We start from the raw sequence: 16,940 nt of genomic DNA, 5'->3' as shown, positions 1-16,940 counted from the left end.
AGAACCAGCGGGCTCCGGAGCAGCCTCTGCACCAGTACCAGCTCACAGAACTCGACAAGGCGGACGCTTTGGTAAGGTCTTTTTATTTTTATAATCTTTATCTTTTACTTTTGCTTTCGTTCCCAATCTGATGGAAGAAAGAGAACTGTTCTGTTGCTGGATGTATAACATGTGCTTTTGCTCTTCTTTTTTTGCAGATGCTGAGAAGTCACATGAAACAGGTAATATCACTGCACCATAGTGTGGATTTAAACACCAGCCATGTTTTTGAACGGCGGGGGATTTGACAGAGTACCCGGAGACAACACACAAAGCACAGGGAGAACATGCAAACACACCACGCAGAAAGACCCGAGGCTGGGATTTAAACCCAGGACCTTCTTGCTGCAAGCACCGTGCCTCTCCAGTGCAATCCTTGGACATTTAATGAACACTTCTGAGGCTCTCTGCTGAATGCTTCACTCTACACCCAGACCAGCTTAAACAGATATATCTGTGCAGTATTATTCACGTTTCCGATCAGAAACATACTCACACTCATCATGGACACGGATGTCTTAATTTAATCTTTTTTTTATTATTATTTATATTTAACACAATATTGTAGCTTATTGGATGAATTTAAAGAAAAATTGAGTGCTGGTTTGAAATTAATGGGGATTTTCTTTAATCCACACATGGTTAAAATTGTGCGTGCAGGTTCCAATGAATCAGAATTAGAAGAATCAGAATCAAGTTTAATCGCCTAGTAGGTTTGCACAAGGAATTTGACTTGGTGTTGATGGTGCAGACAAAATTAAGAATACAGTAAAATAAGAAGTGAAAAGATATATATACATGGAAGCTGTATACACTCAGCAGACTGTGCGTCAATGTAACGCAGAAGCTTGTAAGTCCTGAACGGGAGAGAGAGACAGTGTCCAGATTATTTATGCATGCAAACACCGACAGTAATTGTTGTACAGAAGCCCTTGGCGAGTTGCAGACAAATGTAAAAGTTTTGTAGCTTGTGAGTGAGATCTGGCTGCAGTTCGGATATTTAACCACTGTACCTGCCAGAACCGTCATTACAAACAGTTTGGTTTTCCGAGCACACAGTCCACAAAGTTTGAATGTGACTGAGGCTGTATGTTATCCCAAAGCCAGTTTTGATCTGCGTTTGGGATCATCGGCCCGCTGGAACACCCGTCTGGGTCAAAGATTCACCCGACGGGCTGTAGATTATAGGTGAAGTTGGAGCATTTGGAGGTAGTCCTCATTACTTCGTTGGTGTGATGAAACGGTGGGACACACCCTCACATCTCGTTGTTATGTCCAAATAACTCTTTACATCTCTTGATCATGAATCTGTTCTGAAGGCATTTGGTCCGCCCATGTAAACCAATGCAAATTTCGGTCACCCGCTCAATCCAGGGCGATGTTACACCTGCTTCACTGAGGTCCCGGCATCTTTCAGCTTAAGATCAGCTTCAGCCACGGTAGCTGCTGCTGCGGTCAGTAGTTTAGCTCAGATGTTTAAAACTGGGACACAGTTGAGTGTTGTAACACGACAGCTATCCAAAGCAAGACCATTGTTTGAAGGTTTTCTGAACGGCCTCCTAAAGCCACACTCCATACCAACTCCTGTTGAGTTGTTATGGAGTGTGTTTATCAGCAGGCCTAACCACCTTTAATGGACGATGGTGGAGTTCAGATATTCACCAAGAATCGCACTAGGATCTCGTTGATGGCTACAAAACGGGTGGGATTTCTTTGCAACTTCTGAAGGGCCTTTGATCCAGTATTGGTGGGAGTTTATGTGTGTTATTTTTGTCTTTATGTGTAATTTTTAAAGTTTAGTCTTTCACAACGAACTCAACTTGTGCACGCAAGTATTGTTTTAAAAAAGTATTGCAGTTGTGTGTCGTTTAATAATCATTTCATCATGTTAAATGAAGGTTCAAATGTGTCATTAAAAGCTCATGTTAGCATGATTATCCCGCTTATGATGAATGAATGTAAACTTCTGACTGGACTGCTCATGGTGTCTGATCCGGTAAGGATGTCCAAAACATTCAAGCCGTCTTTAGTACCATGATTGGTTAAAGCATAGAATATGCGGTAGATCTTTTAACTACCATATTTTTCGGACTATAAGTCGCTCTGGAATATAAGTTGCATCAGTCAAAAATGCGTCATAAAGAGGAAAATAACATGTATAAACTGCACCGGACTATAAATCGCATTTATTTAGAAAATTATTGAACATAATCCAAAACTAAAAACTGACATTTAATCTGGTATGGTAATTTATTAAATTACACAGCTACAATAGGCCGAATGATATGAAACATACCTGGGAGGATGACTGGGGTAAATTAGCATAACAAGCCACCTACCCAGAAAGTTCCTGTCAGTGCATAAGGGTGCTACGTGCTAAGCTAACAGTACGACACGGATGTTTGAGAGCAACATAAAACTCACGTGCATTAGCGGCCGGACAACAGAGCTGTAAGCTAGCGCTAGCTGCTATTCGCTTCACTGGCAGCCCATAACAGGGTTCTGTCTCAGTCTGGGCGCTTCGAGCTCCACCACACAACGCTCCGCTGCCTGAATGCAGACAGAAACCGTGAAACACATACAAACATGTGTTTCTTTGTTGTCTATAAGTTAATGTTTCAATTAATTTTTGAGTGGTACAGGAGCATATAGTTTTCACAAGTCTAGAGCGCCCTCTTGCCGCTATAGACAGTCATGTTTACTACTTGGTTCATGTTGGTCAGTATGATTTAACATTTAATATTGATATATAAATCGCGGCTGACTATAAATCGCAGGATTGGCCAAATTATGAAAAAATGTGTGAGTTGTAGTCCGAAAAAATACCGTAATCTCTTCTCAAGAAAAGTTTAAACATGATAACTTTATGTTAATTGTAACTTTGATTATATATTTTTTTGTCTTTTTAGTTAAGAAAAATAGTCAAGAAATAATAATAAAAAAAAAAACACATTGTGTGCAAATGTAAGTCTGTCAAGGCTGTTTGTTAAAGAAACGCCAATAATCTCATTGATTGTTTGGTCTGGCTTTGCAGGGATAATGATGCTCAGGAGGACATCACCTCTGGAAATGTATATATTTTCAGTAATCCTCACAAACATCAGCAGCATCCACTGTTGTTCTTTACAGAATTTTTTTTTAAAATCGTGCTGTTTTACTTCTCCATGCCTCTCGTGTCACTTTCCATCTGTTTTTGTGCAAGGATCAGTAAGAGCCAAATCTTTCCTCTGTTATCTGTACCTCTTAAATTGGTCACATAGCTGAGCTGCATATGGTTCCACTCTAGTTCAATCTCATGGTTCATTCAGTCAGAAATTCACTTTAGTTTATTTTGATGTGGAACAGGCCTCCTTCGGCATTGATAATATGTGTAGGGTTCCTACACAGTCTTAAAAAGGCAGGGAAAGGGATGAAGCTGATCTCCAAGTTATCCAGATTTGGAAAAAAAAAGAGCTCATATTTTTTAGAGTTTCCAGACTTGATTTTGTTTTCTGAGTTTTCATAAAAATTTCGTAAAGAATAAATTATCTCTTCAATTGATTTCTATTGAATTTATCCTATTTCTTTGAATGACCACATCTAAGCTTGAATGTCAAACAGTTTGGTTTGAAAGGGTCCTATACATCCATTTACCTTTTTCAGTTCCCCCCCCCCCAATTGCATTATTTATGAGCTATTCACATGTGTTTCAAATAAAATCAAAACTAAAAACAATAATTCAGGTGGAAATACTAGGACTGAAAAACAGAAACAGTAAAATGGATTTAATAGGGCCCTAGTTTCACTGTAGCATAATTCATTGATATAAATATTAAAGCAAAGCTGATTCACCTCACCAAAAATATATAGAACAATTACGCTGCTTATACTCCCCACATTTTCGCAGGCACTCCTGCTTTAGCGTTCCACTAAATAGAAAATATGGAATTGGATTATTACCATTACACTGTTGTCTGAGAACGGCCAGACCTACTGTAACTGGACCATAGTATGTTAAACAGCAGACGGTGTGATTTATTCTAGCTGATAAATTGTCACTTTGTAACATCTTTTTTACGTTTTTACAGGGTTCCTGTCGTGGTTCAGGAATGGCTTGCTGGCGACTGGGATTGGAGTCATTGCATTTGTCCAGAGTGAAGTGGACGCGAAGCAGGTTACGGTACGAGTTCACACCAGCTTAACACAGGGGGCGCCTCCTGGCAATTTACTGACCGATTTTATTCATATCAGATTCACGCTGCAGTGCTGCAAACACACAGACATTAAGACCCTCCTCTCCCTGCTGAGGCTCAGCTGAACAACAATGGCTGACGGTCAAAACAGTGAGCTGGTGCTAGAAGTACAAAACTCCCATAATGGGAGGACATCAGAAGAAAGAGCCTTTGAAACCATCTTTAGTCAATAAGGCAAAGCTAAAGCGTTGCTTACGGGGGGTTTGGCTAGAAGTCAGGCGGACAGGAAACGCCAAAAGATGTCTGTAGACCCCAATGCCAGCTGTACTACAGAGCAGGAGACACAAAATGCGCTCTTACTACAAACCTGACGAGGCGTTTTGAGCGACCGGCACTCTAAATTAAATAGAGACTGTTAATTTGAATGTTGCACGTACAATAGATTCAATTTGGGTATTATTATAATGCAAGTTACGTAAATTAGGCACAACTCTGACCCCTAGATGGCAGCTAAGTGCTTCCTATTGGATCGTTGACATGTGTACAAGGTGCATCACAAGGCCTATAGGCTGGTGGGTGTTTAAAGTGAATTTCACAGCAATCTATCTGGCCTTTTAATTGTTTAAACATTAAAGTTGAGAAAAAAGAAGGGGAAAGGGAGGAAGGACTGGAGGTAAGAAAGGAAGTAAAGACACAGTAAAGAAACTAAAGAGGAAAGATAGAAAGGACAATAGGAGGAAAATAAATACAGAAAGGAAGAACATGAAGAAGATGAAAAAAAGAAGGGCACAAAAGAAGGAAAGAAAGGAAGGGAACTAGTCACAAACTATAAAAAAGAAACGCAAGGAACAGCCTAAAGAAGAATGGAAAGACACAAAAGAAGAAGAGAATAAAGAAGGTAAGAAAGAAAGAGTGCAGGAAAGAAATGAAGGACAAATGAAAGGGACTAAAGAAGTAAAGGAGGTATGACACCATGAAAAAATGACAGGTAGAAGCAAGGAAAAATAGAAAGAAAAATAGGCAGAAGTAATCAAGGAAAGAAGTAGGATAGGAGAGAGGAATGAATGAAGAAAAGACACAACGAACACAATGAAAATGGGAATTAAAGGCTGGGGAAACTAACATTCTTCCAATTTCTTTTTCCCTACTTATCCAGACCTGATAGTTTTAATACTGAAATCAAGATATTGACTTTTCATGGCTGTGTAGGAGCCCTCACATCTGTTCCAAGTGTGCCAATAACTGTGCAGAGTGCTGTAATTATTGTTCCAGCCCTATTTTGATTTAAATACATTGTGCAACACTTCTCCTTATTACCTGCATTTTTTAAAATCAATGTATTAAACAGTCTCCAAGCCTTATTTGTAGACACTGAAGGTCGCTGTAGTCCTAAATTGTTCAACCCAGTAGATTTTAAGACCGATCCAACTGGGCTGCCGTTGTTTTACAAAAAATGAATAATTCCCTTTGAAAAGGGTTATGAATGAGTAAAAATACCTCCTCTCTCTCCATCATAAAATCAATCAGTTTCAGACGGAACGATGCATCTGTGTTTGATACAGCAGCTGGAGTTTTTTTTTTAGTTTTTATCATTTCTATTTCTAAGGATTTGTGACTAAAATCATCAGGAGTGAAGCAGTGAAGGCCCGGAGATGTTCGGTGTAAATCTCTGGCGTATGTGCGTGCCATTCAGCATTAGATGCAGATCATTCAATCATTTTTTTGCTCCTCATCAGGTTCACACAGGTTTCAAAAACTCTAAAAACGAACTTTTGCCTGCCTGAATGAACTGGTTTATTCTCTGCAGTAACAGCGTGTCGTTGCGTTTGTGTGCAGCCTTCTTCATCCTGGGGGGCGTGTGCGTGTCGTTTGGCGGCGCCTCCTACGTTGGCAGCCTCTTCGCCTTGCGGAGGCTGATGCTGCTGTCCGTGCCAGCGCTGCTGCTCCAGGGCACCGTGGTGGCCAGCGTCGCCCTCTTCTGGCTCTGCGCCGTATCGCTGTACATCGGCCGTCTGGAGGTGGAGATCATCCACGAGGACGAGGAGGAGGGCAGGGAGGACGAGGGGGAGTGCCGGGAGTGCCGCGAGAGGCGGGAGCAGCGAGGTTACAGAGGCTCTCAGGACAGCGAGGACAGTGGCAGCAAGGGCCAAAACAAGTAGAGATCTTCCACGAACGCTGTGGGTGTGTGTCACGGTTGTTGCTCTGATTCAGGGTTTCTGTTATTTGTATTATATACAAGACGCACATTCACGCGCAGGCTGTTTGTGAGCTTAAACATGCAACCCTGTTATCTATTATAAGAGAATATTCAGGTGAAGAAAGACTTAACTTTTTTTTTTTTTTTTGGAAAATAGTTAAAGATGCTGAAAATTGTGAAGATATTGCTGAATAACAGCCATTTTTCTAAATCCTCATCACTTTATCTAAAAAAAAAAAATTTTTTTTTTTAAATGCATATCTGGACATGCTGATCTTTTAGGTTTTGTGCCACTGTATGCAGTCAGTCGCCTCTCAGCCAGCCGTTCTTTGGACGCTGTTTCTTATCAACCTATTCAAGGATCAATTGTGAGACTGATCACTTCAAGTCTTCAAAAAAAAAAAAACATATGCTGTTGGAGTTCAAAACAGAGTGTTTCTCTTTAAAATAATCAAACAAAACACACTGAGGGCTTAAGTTTTCCTTTTACAGTTTTATGTTTTAAAACTGCAATTGCACTTTTGTTAAGCTTTTTTTTTTTTTTTTTTTTTTTTTTGGTCACTATAGTTGCTCTAAACTGTGCGGAAAACAGCTCCACAGCTTTTTCACAGCTCTTTCTGTGATTGTGTATTTTGTTCTGTATTGTTTGATATTCGTGCACAGATACCAAACTGTATCCAAAACCCCTTTAGAGTGAACTTCACATTTTCAGGTTATCTGCATAAGTTCTGTTTTCATGGTTGTAAAGAGTGGAGGATTCTAATTATACTGAATTTGTATGCTGATAATGGGGGTTTATTATTGTTTACTTTCTGTGCACAACAATGCACACAGTAATAAAATCAGAGGATATCTATACTGAGGCCCAGCATCAGTGCTTGTTTTCAGATAATGGTTCGCCTTCACATTTAAGTCATACAATTCTTCTTTTGGTTGCTTAGGGAATCGATACCATAAATTATAATGAGGCTCACATCTTGTAAACCCTCTCTATAGCAGCTATCTTGTCAATATAACCCCCGATGTTTGTATCTATTTAATCTGCTCAGACTGCACTCACTTATTCAACTCTCTTGACCACTGCTGGCTGCTCTGGATGGTGGACCCCAGGTGCATCAACTCATCTACCTTTTATTACTTCTCTTGTATTTACTGCTCTGCTCTCCCTCTCTCCTACTCCTTCACGCACGTCTATTATGTATTGGCGCTACAGACTTAACTCTCCTCTTCACCTCTTTCCCACCTAACCTAAAAAAAAAAAACCAACAAAACAAAACTTACATACACCAAGATTCTGCGAGGCACTTTTATAGACTATAAAATAATGTTTACGGCGTTACTGCTTATGTGCAATGAAGAACAAAATGTTCCCATGTAACTTGGAGAGAAACAATTAGATTATAGCAGAATAACAGTATTCATGCTGTGTGCTAAAGGTGCAGTTTTGAGGCGACCCCTTGCAAATTAAATTTAGAAATGATTTCCATTACTATATCTTATAATAAACAGTTAAACATTTTACAACCAAAACATTTGGAGAATCAGATTATTCTTGCAAATAAACTGATTTATCTATTGTTTTGTCAGCTTTGAGCTACATTAGCTAATGTAATCCATGTAATGTAGGTTGTACAGCTGCTGTAAAAAGTTTTTTTTTCTATTATCTGAACTATTTGCCAGTGGAAATGTTTGTTGAATACTGCTATCTTAGCATTAGCTTCAGTAAGCCTTGGTTGTGGAAATAAATTTGCTCCTTTTTAGATTATAAAACTACTGTGGTTCAAATTAGAATAATTACTATATATTTTTTTACTGTTACGTCAACCAGTGAGGCTAAAAACAAGCAGAAACGATAAAAAGGTCTAGCCAGCTTAGATTTTAACTTTGCCAAAAAGGATTATTTTCACAATTTCTCAAACAGTCAGATTTTTGTGCCAAATTCATGGAACCATATTTGAAATGCCTTGTCATAGATCTGTCTGGATAAAGAATAGAGCCCTAATTGACCAAATATTTATTGTGTTCTACTTGTCATTTTGTCATGTGTATATATCAGCACATTTCAATTCTAGTATATATTTTTTAATGTTTTAACATGACATTACTCCTGCTTTTAATTATTTTTTTTGCAATCCAAAAACATGGCAGACAAACCCAATAGCAGATTAGTCTATTATTAAAACAATTATACTGCTTTATGTTTAATGAATATAATTATTTAATTAACCTTCTCGATCATTGCACTCACATTTTGCAGCAGGGAAGCAGAGTGAATGCATTAACATAACCCTCCTCGCCAACACCAGCTTAATCCAGCCATTAACTCCACCAACAGACTCCTCTAAGCCTCCCTGAGAGTCTTGAGCATTCAGTCATTTCATTTTGTGTTTATTCAGGTAACTGCTTTTCTCATCCTTAAAAATAGGTATTTCCCTAGGTATTAAAGGCTGTTTGAAAGCCCTGTCTCCCAGCCAGTTGAACATTGCTGCTGAAATTCCAGCTTTTCTCTTTTTGTTTTTCTTTAATCACTTTTCTTGGGTCTTTTTCTTGTCCACGGTGAAACTAAAACAAAGCAGGTTTAAAAACCCAACCATCTTAACATGGTAAACTTATGTCAAAAATTTAATCAAAGGCAAATACATTGGATGACAATTTGATATACACCCTTCTTAAAATGCTGAGATTTTGTTTTAGACTTTGACTGGGCCATTGCAAAACTTAAAATGTCCTTAAACAAGGCATTCTTTTGTTGTTTTTGGAAGAATGCTTAAACTCAAGTCCCTCTTAACAGTCCAAAGCATGATGCTGCCACCACCATAATCACTGGTTAAAGTTAAAGTTTGGTTTACAAGACTACAATGCATTCTCTTTCAATGTTTTAAAAGAGTTAGATGTACAGATTACTTTTTTTTATTGCTTCTTTTATTACTTTTTTGCATGAGAAAGTTTCCATAGAGGAAAACATGCAACAGGAGATTTGTATCACAATTACAACACTACCAGTAATTGTTGGGGATTCCTCGCCCCTTCAGTGTTGCTGTGTTCCTCTTAGCACTCACTGATCATATTCTGGCCTGGGGTCTTTCTTCATGGTGTTTGCATGTTCTCTCTGTGCATGTATGGGTTCTCTGCCACAGTCCAAAAACATGACAGTTAGGTTAATTGGTCTCTCCAAGTTGCCATTAGGACTATGTGTATGTGGTTGTTTGTTCACTATACTTGCTTTGTGTTGGACTGGTGGCTGGTCCAGGATGTACCCTGTGACTGCTGGGGATTGGTACCTGCTCCCCTATATATATATATATATATATATATATATATATATATATATATATATATATATATAGATATATATATATAGATATATAGATAGATAGATAGATAGATAGATATAGATATCAAAAAATAAAGGTAACTCCAAGTCGATCCCACTTCTGTGAAATCCAACTGTCCTCTTAGAGCAAGACTGATTGATAATCGATTTCACCTGCTGTTAGTTCAAATGGAATAGACAACAGGTGGAAACTAGAGGCAATTAGCAAGACGCCCCAATAAAGGAGTGGTTCTGCAGGTGGTCCCACAGACCACTTCTCAGTTCCTCTGTTTTCTGGCTTTCACTCCAGTGGTAACATGAGACGGAGTCCACAACCCACACAAGTGGCTCAGGTAGTGCAGCTCATCCAGGATGGCACATCAATGTGAGCTGTGGCAAGAAGGTTTGCTGTGTCTGTCAGCGTCATGTCCAGAGCAGGAGACGCTACCAGGAGGCAGGCCAGTACATCTGGAGATGTGGAGGAGGGCTGTAGGAGGGCAACAACCCTGCAGCAGGACCGCTACCTCTACCTTTGTACTAGGAGGAACAGGAGGAGCACTGCCAGAGTCCTTGAAAATGACCTCCAGCAGGCCACTAATGTGCATGTGTCTGCTCGAACGATCAGAAACAGACTCCATGAGGGTGGTATGAGGGCCCGACATCCACAGGTGGGGGTTATGCTCACAGCCCAACACCGTGCAGACTTTTGGATTTGGCAGAAAACACCAAGATTGGCAAATTCACCACTGGTGACCTGTGCTCTTCACAGACTGAAAGCAGGTTCACATTGAGCACATGTGACAGACGTCACAGAGCCTGGAGACGCCGTGGAGAACATTCTGCTGCCTGCAACATCCTCCAGCATGACCGGTTTGGCAGTGGGTCAGTAATGGGGTGGGGGTCGCATTTCTTTGGGGGCTGCACAGCCCTCCATGTGCTCGCCAGAGATAGTCTGATGGCATTAGGTACAGAGATGAGATCCTCGGACCCGTCGTGAGACCATATGCTGGTACAGTTGGCCCTGGATTCCTCCTAATGTAAGACAATGTTAGACCTCATGTGGCTGGAGTGTGTCATCAGTTCCTGCAAGATGAAGGCAATGATGTTATGGACCGGCCCGCCCGTTCCACCATACCTGAATCCATTTTGAGCACATCTGGGACATCATGTCTCGCTCCATGCATTGTACAGGTCTGGGAGGAGATCCCTCAGGAGACCATCTGCCACCTCATCAGGAGCATGTCCAGGCATTGTAGGGAGTCAACAGGCACGTGGAGGCCACACACACTGCTGAACATAGTTTTGATTTGTTTTAAGGACATTACATCAAAGTTGGATCCGCCTGTAGTGTGTTTTTTCCACTTTAATTTTGAGTGGCTCCAAATACAAACCTCCATGGCTTAATAAATGTGATAATTTTTGTGTGATATTTTTTTTTGCTGTCAGCACATTCACCACTATGTAAAGTATTATATATTATATTAAAGTATTAAAGTAAGTATTGTATTATATTTTATAGAGGTGTGTGTGTGTGTGTGTATATATATATAAAATTAAGTTCATACTTAAATTTTTGGTTTTGCTTAGCCCCCTATTGAAAAGAAAGTGATTAAATTAAAGGTTACCATCAATTAACACTGTTTTACTCTATAAATAAAAGATATCAATAAAAATATGTATTTTAAGGAAATTTTACACTCCAACAGGTAGCCTTGACTTATTTGGTTGAATTAACGCCAATGAGACAATTTGCCCCTCTCTTGACTTTTACATATGAGATATTTGAGGGGTATCTTGCATGAAAAGCCCAGTTCTGCTCCGGCTTTAATTTTCTACAGATGGTCTCACATTTTCAAGCAACCTGTGATCTTTGGTAGAATTCTTGGGGAAGTTTTGCTGCAGCAACGTATCCCCAAACCATGACACTTCCAGCTTTCCAGTTGGTATAAGGTTCTTTTCCTGAATGGTGTATTTGGTACACCGCAAAAAGCAACTAAAAGTAAGTAAAATTGTATTGAAATTTGTATGTTTTTCCTTGATTTGAGCAGGTAAATAAGACTATTTGCCATGGAATGAGTGTTTTTACCCCTAAAAATAGATCATTAGATATCCTGCACTTGAAATAAGACGATGGAGATGAACTGTTCTTATCTGAAGTGCAATAATATTATTCCATCGGCAAATAGTCTCATTTACCTGCTCAAATAAAATAAAAATACACTAATATAAATAATATTTTACTCACTTTTAGTTTCCTTTTTGCAGTGTATATGCCAAATATGTCCTCTGTTGTTATGTCTAAATATTTCTAGACTTATCTGTCCAAATAACAAAAATTGTAGTCTTTTGTCTATATTCTCTACGGTACTTTAGTCAGACCTTCATGTTTTTTCTTTGAGGGCAAATATTTCACTCTGCAGTGCTCCACTGTAAATTAAACTTCTGCTGCTTCTTTCACTTTTACATTAATAACAGCCAGATCCTGCTGTAATTCTTGAGATCACATTTTGAGATTTTATGACACTTTCTTAAGCAGCTTGGACTCTACTTTCAGGCTAAATTTGCTTGGACGGGGCAGACACGGGCATGTTGGCGCTTGTTTTGAAATGTCCCCCACTTGGCACTATATTTCAAACAGTGAAACAATTCATTTTAAATATTCTTTAAATCCTTTATGAGAATTGTAAGCTGCTACAATATACGTTCTGAAAGTGTGAAGGTTTAACATTGAAAAGCACACCAACCTCAAAGTCTGATGTTTAATCATGGTCAAACCTCCTTCAAAATCCTGAGTGGCGAAGACCTGATCATGTGCTGCGATTGTGTGCCTTTAGCAATTTTAAGCAAAAATAAATGTTGGTTTTTCCAGACTTCTTCCTCACCAAAATTGCATTTCTTTCATTATGTTTTGCAGAAAAATGTCAAAGGGTGTGTGCTTCAGTTTTTATTGTTTACATTATTTATTTAAGTTTATTTGGTAGGGACAGACACATCGACATAGACAAACTGAACAAAATAGTAGTCCCATGTTTGCGTCACAGTGCAATAGCAACAGCTAATTCGCAGCACTTGTCCCTAGATGGGCTTTAAAAGTACCTTCTAAAAATTGAAGTGATAATCATTTAAAATAGCACAACATAATGTTGACAACATCTACAAACAAACAGTGAAACATAAAAACATCAAAAATGGTTACAGTTTTGTTTTTTGAACATACTAAAAGTGGTTACACACTTTAAATCAACTGGAGGTGAGTTCCAAACTGCAGATCCTCTCACGGACAGAGCACTTTGAGCAATTATTTAATTCCTCAGATAGTTAAGATGGAGATCAAACATCCATAAGTCCAAATATGTTTCAGGTATGTTAGAAAAACCCACAGGCATTTGTAGGGTATCCTTGACTGACATCTTTGTACATTTAGATTCTTATAATCCTTTCTTACCTCTAAGCAAAAATGGATTTTGATAAAAGACGAATATGATCCGATATAAGTGAAAATAAGAATACTTTTTAGATGAACTTTATTTCTGGGTGATCAGAGAGATCAGGTGTTGAGTGGAATGGGCTGAATGCAGAATTTGAATCCAAAGATGCTTCGATGAGGCAGTTTGTTTCTTTTGGCTGAAATGTACAAATTATACTATGATGGATTATTTAACATTAGGAGTGATACAATTTGTCAAGTGTTCTATTATTGTCTCAATTATTAATGACAGGAACATGACGGTTTTAACAGAGGTTGTAAACCTTTTGAGAACCATTGTAAGATAGGGTTTAAATCAGTTTTGTAAATAATGAGAAATAACAAAGATCTTAAAAAAGCAGATACTGCCTAAATCAATGCATCACAAACTGTAGCCTTGTTTATTATATTATATATATATATATATATATATGCAAATGAGGCTGAATATAATGGGTAAATGCAGAGTCAGTAGCTGCCTCCTGCTGCAGTGGGAGTCAAAAGATGTACAAACTGTGCTTCTGTACATGCATAATTCTTATAATGAGCTCCTCATCTGCACACGCGTACATGAAACGAAGTGAGCAGCATGGGGTTGTGTGTGAGCGCTGGTGTTGGGGGCGGGGGTTGGGGGGGGGCTTTGTCTGTGATAACTATCTCTGACTGGGTTAGGGCGAAGGTCTGTGATATCTCCCAGCCATCGACACACAGCGTTGCTGTTAAGACTCACCCCACAAGCACCCTGTCTTCCTCACCTTCCTTCACTTCTTCCCACCTCTCCTCAGACTCCCAAGTATTTCCAGCATCTCTGTATTTCAAATTCAGGGTGCGACCGGAGGGGCCTGCTGTAGTGTGACCACCACCCGACTCCTCCTGCCGCCTTCGCCCTCCTCAGATCCCTTCTCTACCCTTTTTCGCGCTGGACTTCTCTTTCCTCACGTCCGCCCCCTCCGCCCCTCCTTCCTCTCCTCCTCAGCCTTCTGCGGCTGCATCTGACTGCACAGGTCTGTTTGGCATGCAGGAGGCTCCTGAGGCCTGGCGCGTCTAAAGGGCAGGGTGCCCAGAGGCAGGAGACGCGGCCCCACTGACAAACACCGTCTATCGAGACCCCGAGTAGCCAGCACAGCCGGCCGTGTGTCCAGCCTCGTGCAATTTCCCAAACCTCCAATTCACGTCTACGCCCTCAGCCCTGAAAGTTGGGCTCGTAACCTTTGCTTTATTTCAAAAGCAGGCGGCTCATCTGCTCTCAGGTGTTAAATATCATACACACGGATCAAAGGATCTGGCTTTTTCGACGGAACGAAGTATGAACTCCGCTGAGGAGAGGCTGGATGGGGAGCGGCGACAAAGATGAAAACCACGCGAGGAAAAATGGAAGAACGAAGGACAAGGAGTGTAACTCCTATTCAAGGCGCAAAAAACCGTCTCCCCGAATCCCTCGCTTTATCATTCCCCTCCATATTTTTTTTACTTTTTCAAATGCATTTACATGTGCTGAGGTATTTCCCCCGGGAGCACGACTCTAATTCAGGGGGTAAGATAAGCCATCAAAGTTAGTGACAGAGAGGGCGTACGGGTGACTCAATGACAGGCTGAGCAGGAGACAAGTCGGGGAAAGGCTGTCATGACTTATGCTCATGCACGCAAACAGCACACAATGATTTCAGTTGCTCAAACCGCACCTTTTCCTCACTTTATAAAGACGTTATAAGACAAAGAGGAAAGGTGGTTTTGCAACCGTGCACACACACACACACACACACAGACACACACACACACACACATCCTCTCATACAGTGCATACGCTTCTGCACGTACAATGGCATTTTCTCCCCAACAACTGCTCTTGTTTAGTATGCGCTTCCTTTGGTCTTGAGGAGGAATGATCCTCACTCTAATGAACTAGGGCCTGCCACTTGAATGTAAAACAGGATTTAACCCGTCTTCAATGTCAGAGCCCCTCCCTGGGGCTGCTTCAGACAACACACACATACGTATTCAGCAAGATGCATGCAGAACACACACCCGCGCGCCCGCGCACTCCCACACGCACGCATTCATACATTGCGACGCGTGCCTGCATATATAGTTTCTCATAAGTGAGACTCTCTCTGCTCCTTTGTGTTCATTTCGAACCAATTTATGGCCCGAGTCTTTCTGAAACCGTCACTCTCGGGTGATGTCCTGCCAGGGGTTGCTCTCATCTGCTCCATATGTTGCCTTTTTATTAAGGATTTTTATTGTTTTTGTCCACTTGAGGGAAATGAAAGATTGTCCATTTGGTCTCTTCCATAATAACGTATGAACAAGTATAGTCGGTAACACAGAAATGTTTGTATTTACTTCTTTTTTCTTAAACTCCTATTTGTTTGCGTATGTTGTACGTCAGTGCTTTACACTTTCTCACTTTTTGTCAAATAACTGAAAATCTCACCGAAATTAAACTGGGGGGTTTATGTGTAACAAACCAGTAGACTGGAAATGGCAGGCTAATGATACATGGTTGTCAAAAAGTTGTAACAAAAATAAAAGTGAAAGGTTTGGCATTGATTTGTATTCGGTCCCCCTTTACTCTGGTACCCTTGAATAAAATCCAGTTCAAACAACTACCTTCAGAAGTCATTTACAGAGCATTGCAAAGGCCTTCTCCCCTTGTTGGCTTTTTACCTATTTTGTTACATTTTGTCACAACCTGTGATTCAAATGTTTTAATCTTATTTTGTGATTGATCTGCACAAAGTAAAAAATATAAAAAAATAACTCAAAATAATGAAAAAAACTATTATTGCCATGTGTCTATGTAGCTGCCATGTTAAAGTTAAGCCCCTAGAAAGTTCTAGTGAAACCGATCACTTTCAAAAATCACATAATTAGTGAAATGAAGTCCCTCTGCACTGCAAGAAAGAAACTAAAAGTAAGCAGAATTTTCTTGAAATGAGTGTATTTGCACATGATTTGAGCAGGTGAATAAGATTATCTGCCAAAGGAATATGATTTTATGCACTTTAATAGGAAACAACCCATCTCCTTCATTTTATTTCAAGTTCAGTATAACTAATTATCTTAATTTAGGGGAAAAAATGCTCATTCTATTGGCAGATCATCTCATGTACTTGCTCAAATCAAGTGCAAATACATTCCTATCAAGAACATTTTACTTTCTTTTTGTTCATTTGTGTGTGTGCAGTCTAAGCTTTAACGTTATCTGTCAGCATAAACACACCTTCTCTGAAAGGCACCTAGAGGCTGCAAAACCACAAAGCAAGAAGCATCACACCATGAAGACCAAGGAGCTCTCCAAACAAGTCAGGGACAGGGTTTTTGAGGGGTACAAGTCAGGGCGTGGTTATAAAAAAAAATATCCAAATCTTTGATGTTTCCCCTGGAGCACAAATCCATCATCTTTATATAGAAAGTGCATGTTACCAAAACAAACCTGCCAAGAAAGGACCACACACCAGTACTTACAGACCAGGCAAGGAGGGACATTAATCAGAGAGGCAGCACAAAGACCAAGGTAACCCTGAAGGAGCTTCAGAGCAAAGATTGGAAGCTCTGTCCATAGGACTACAATAAGCCGTACCCTCCATGGAGCTGGGGTTAATGGAAGCGTGATCAGAAAAAAGCACCTATTATATTAAAAATAGGACGTTTTGAGTTTGCCAATAGGCACATGGGTAATTCCCCAAATATATGGAAGGTCAAATTAAACTAAAATCTAACTTTTTAGCCACTGTCTGGGGCAAACCCAAC

The 16,940-nt window shown here is 39.9% G+C and overlaps 1 protein-coding gene across 1 annotated transcript; it reads left to right on the top strand.

Moving 5' to 3' along the window:
* Positions 1-4: 4 nt before the first annotated feature.
* Positions 5-6,434, top strand: LOC118559496 (transmembrane protein 160-like; the record flags this gene model as incomplete). Its single annotated transcript, XM_036130208.1, is given in 5 exon segments — positions 5-71; positions 198-221; positions 4,107-4,175; positions 4,178-4,198; positions 6,048-6,434. Coding segments are annotated over 5 exon segments (504 nt in total), but the record flags the coding sequence as incomplete, so codon positions are not given.
* Between the last annotated feature and the right edge of the window lie 10,506 nt (positions 6,435-16,940).

The sequence above is a fragment of the Fundulus heteroclitus genome, unplaced genomic scaffold (genome assembly GCF_011125445.2).
Source record: "Fundulus heteroclitus isolate FHET01 unplaced genomic scaffold, MU-UCD_Fhet_4.1 scaffold_300, whole genome shotgun sequence".
NCBI classification, from domain to species: Eukaryota; Metazoa; Chordata; class Actinopteri; order Cyprinodontiformes; family Fundulidae; genus Fundulus; species Fundulus heteroclitus.
This window is presented reverse-complemented; position numbering and strand designations above follow the sequence as displayed.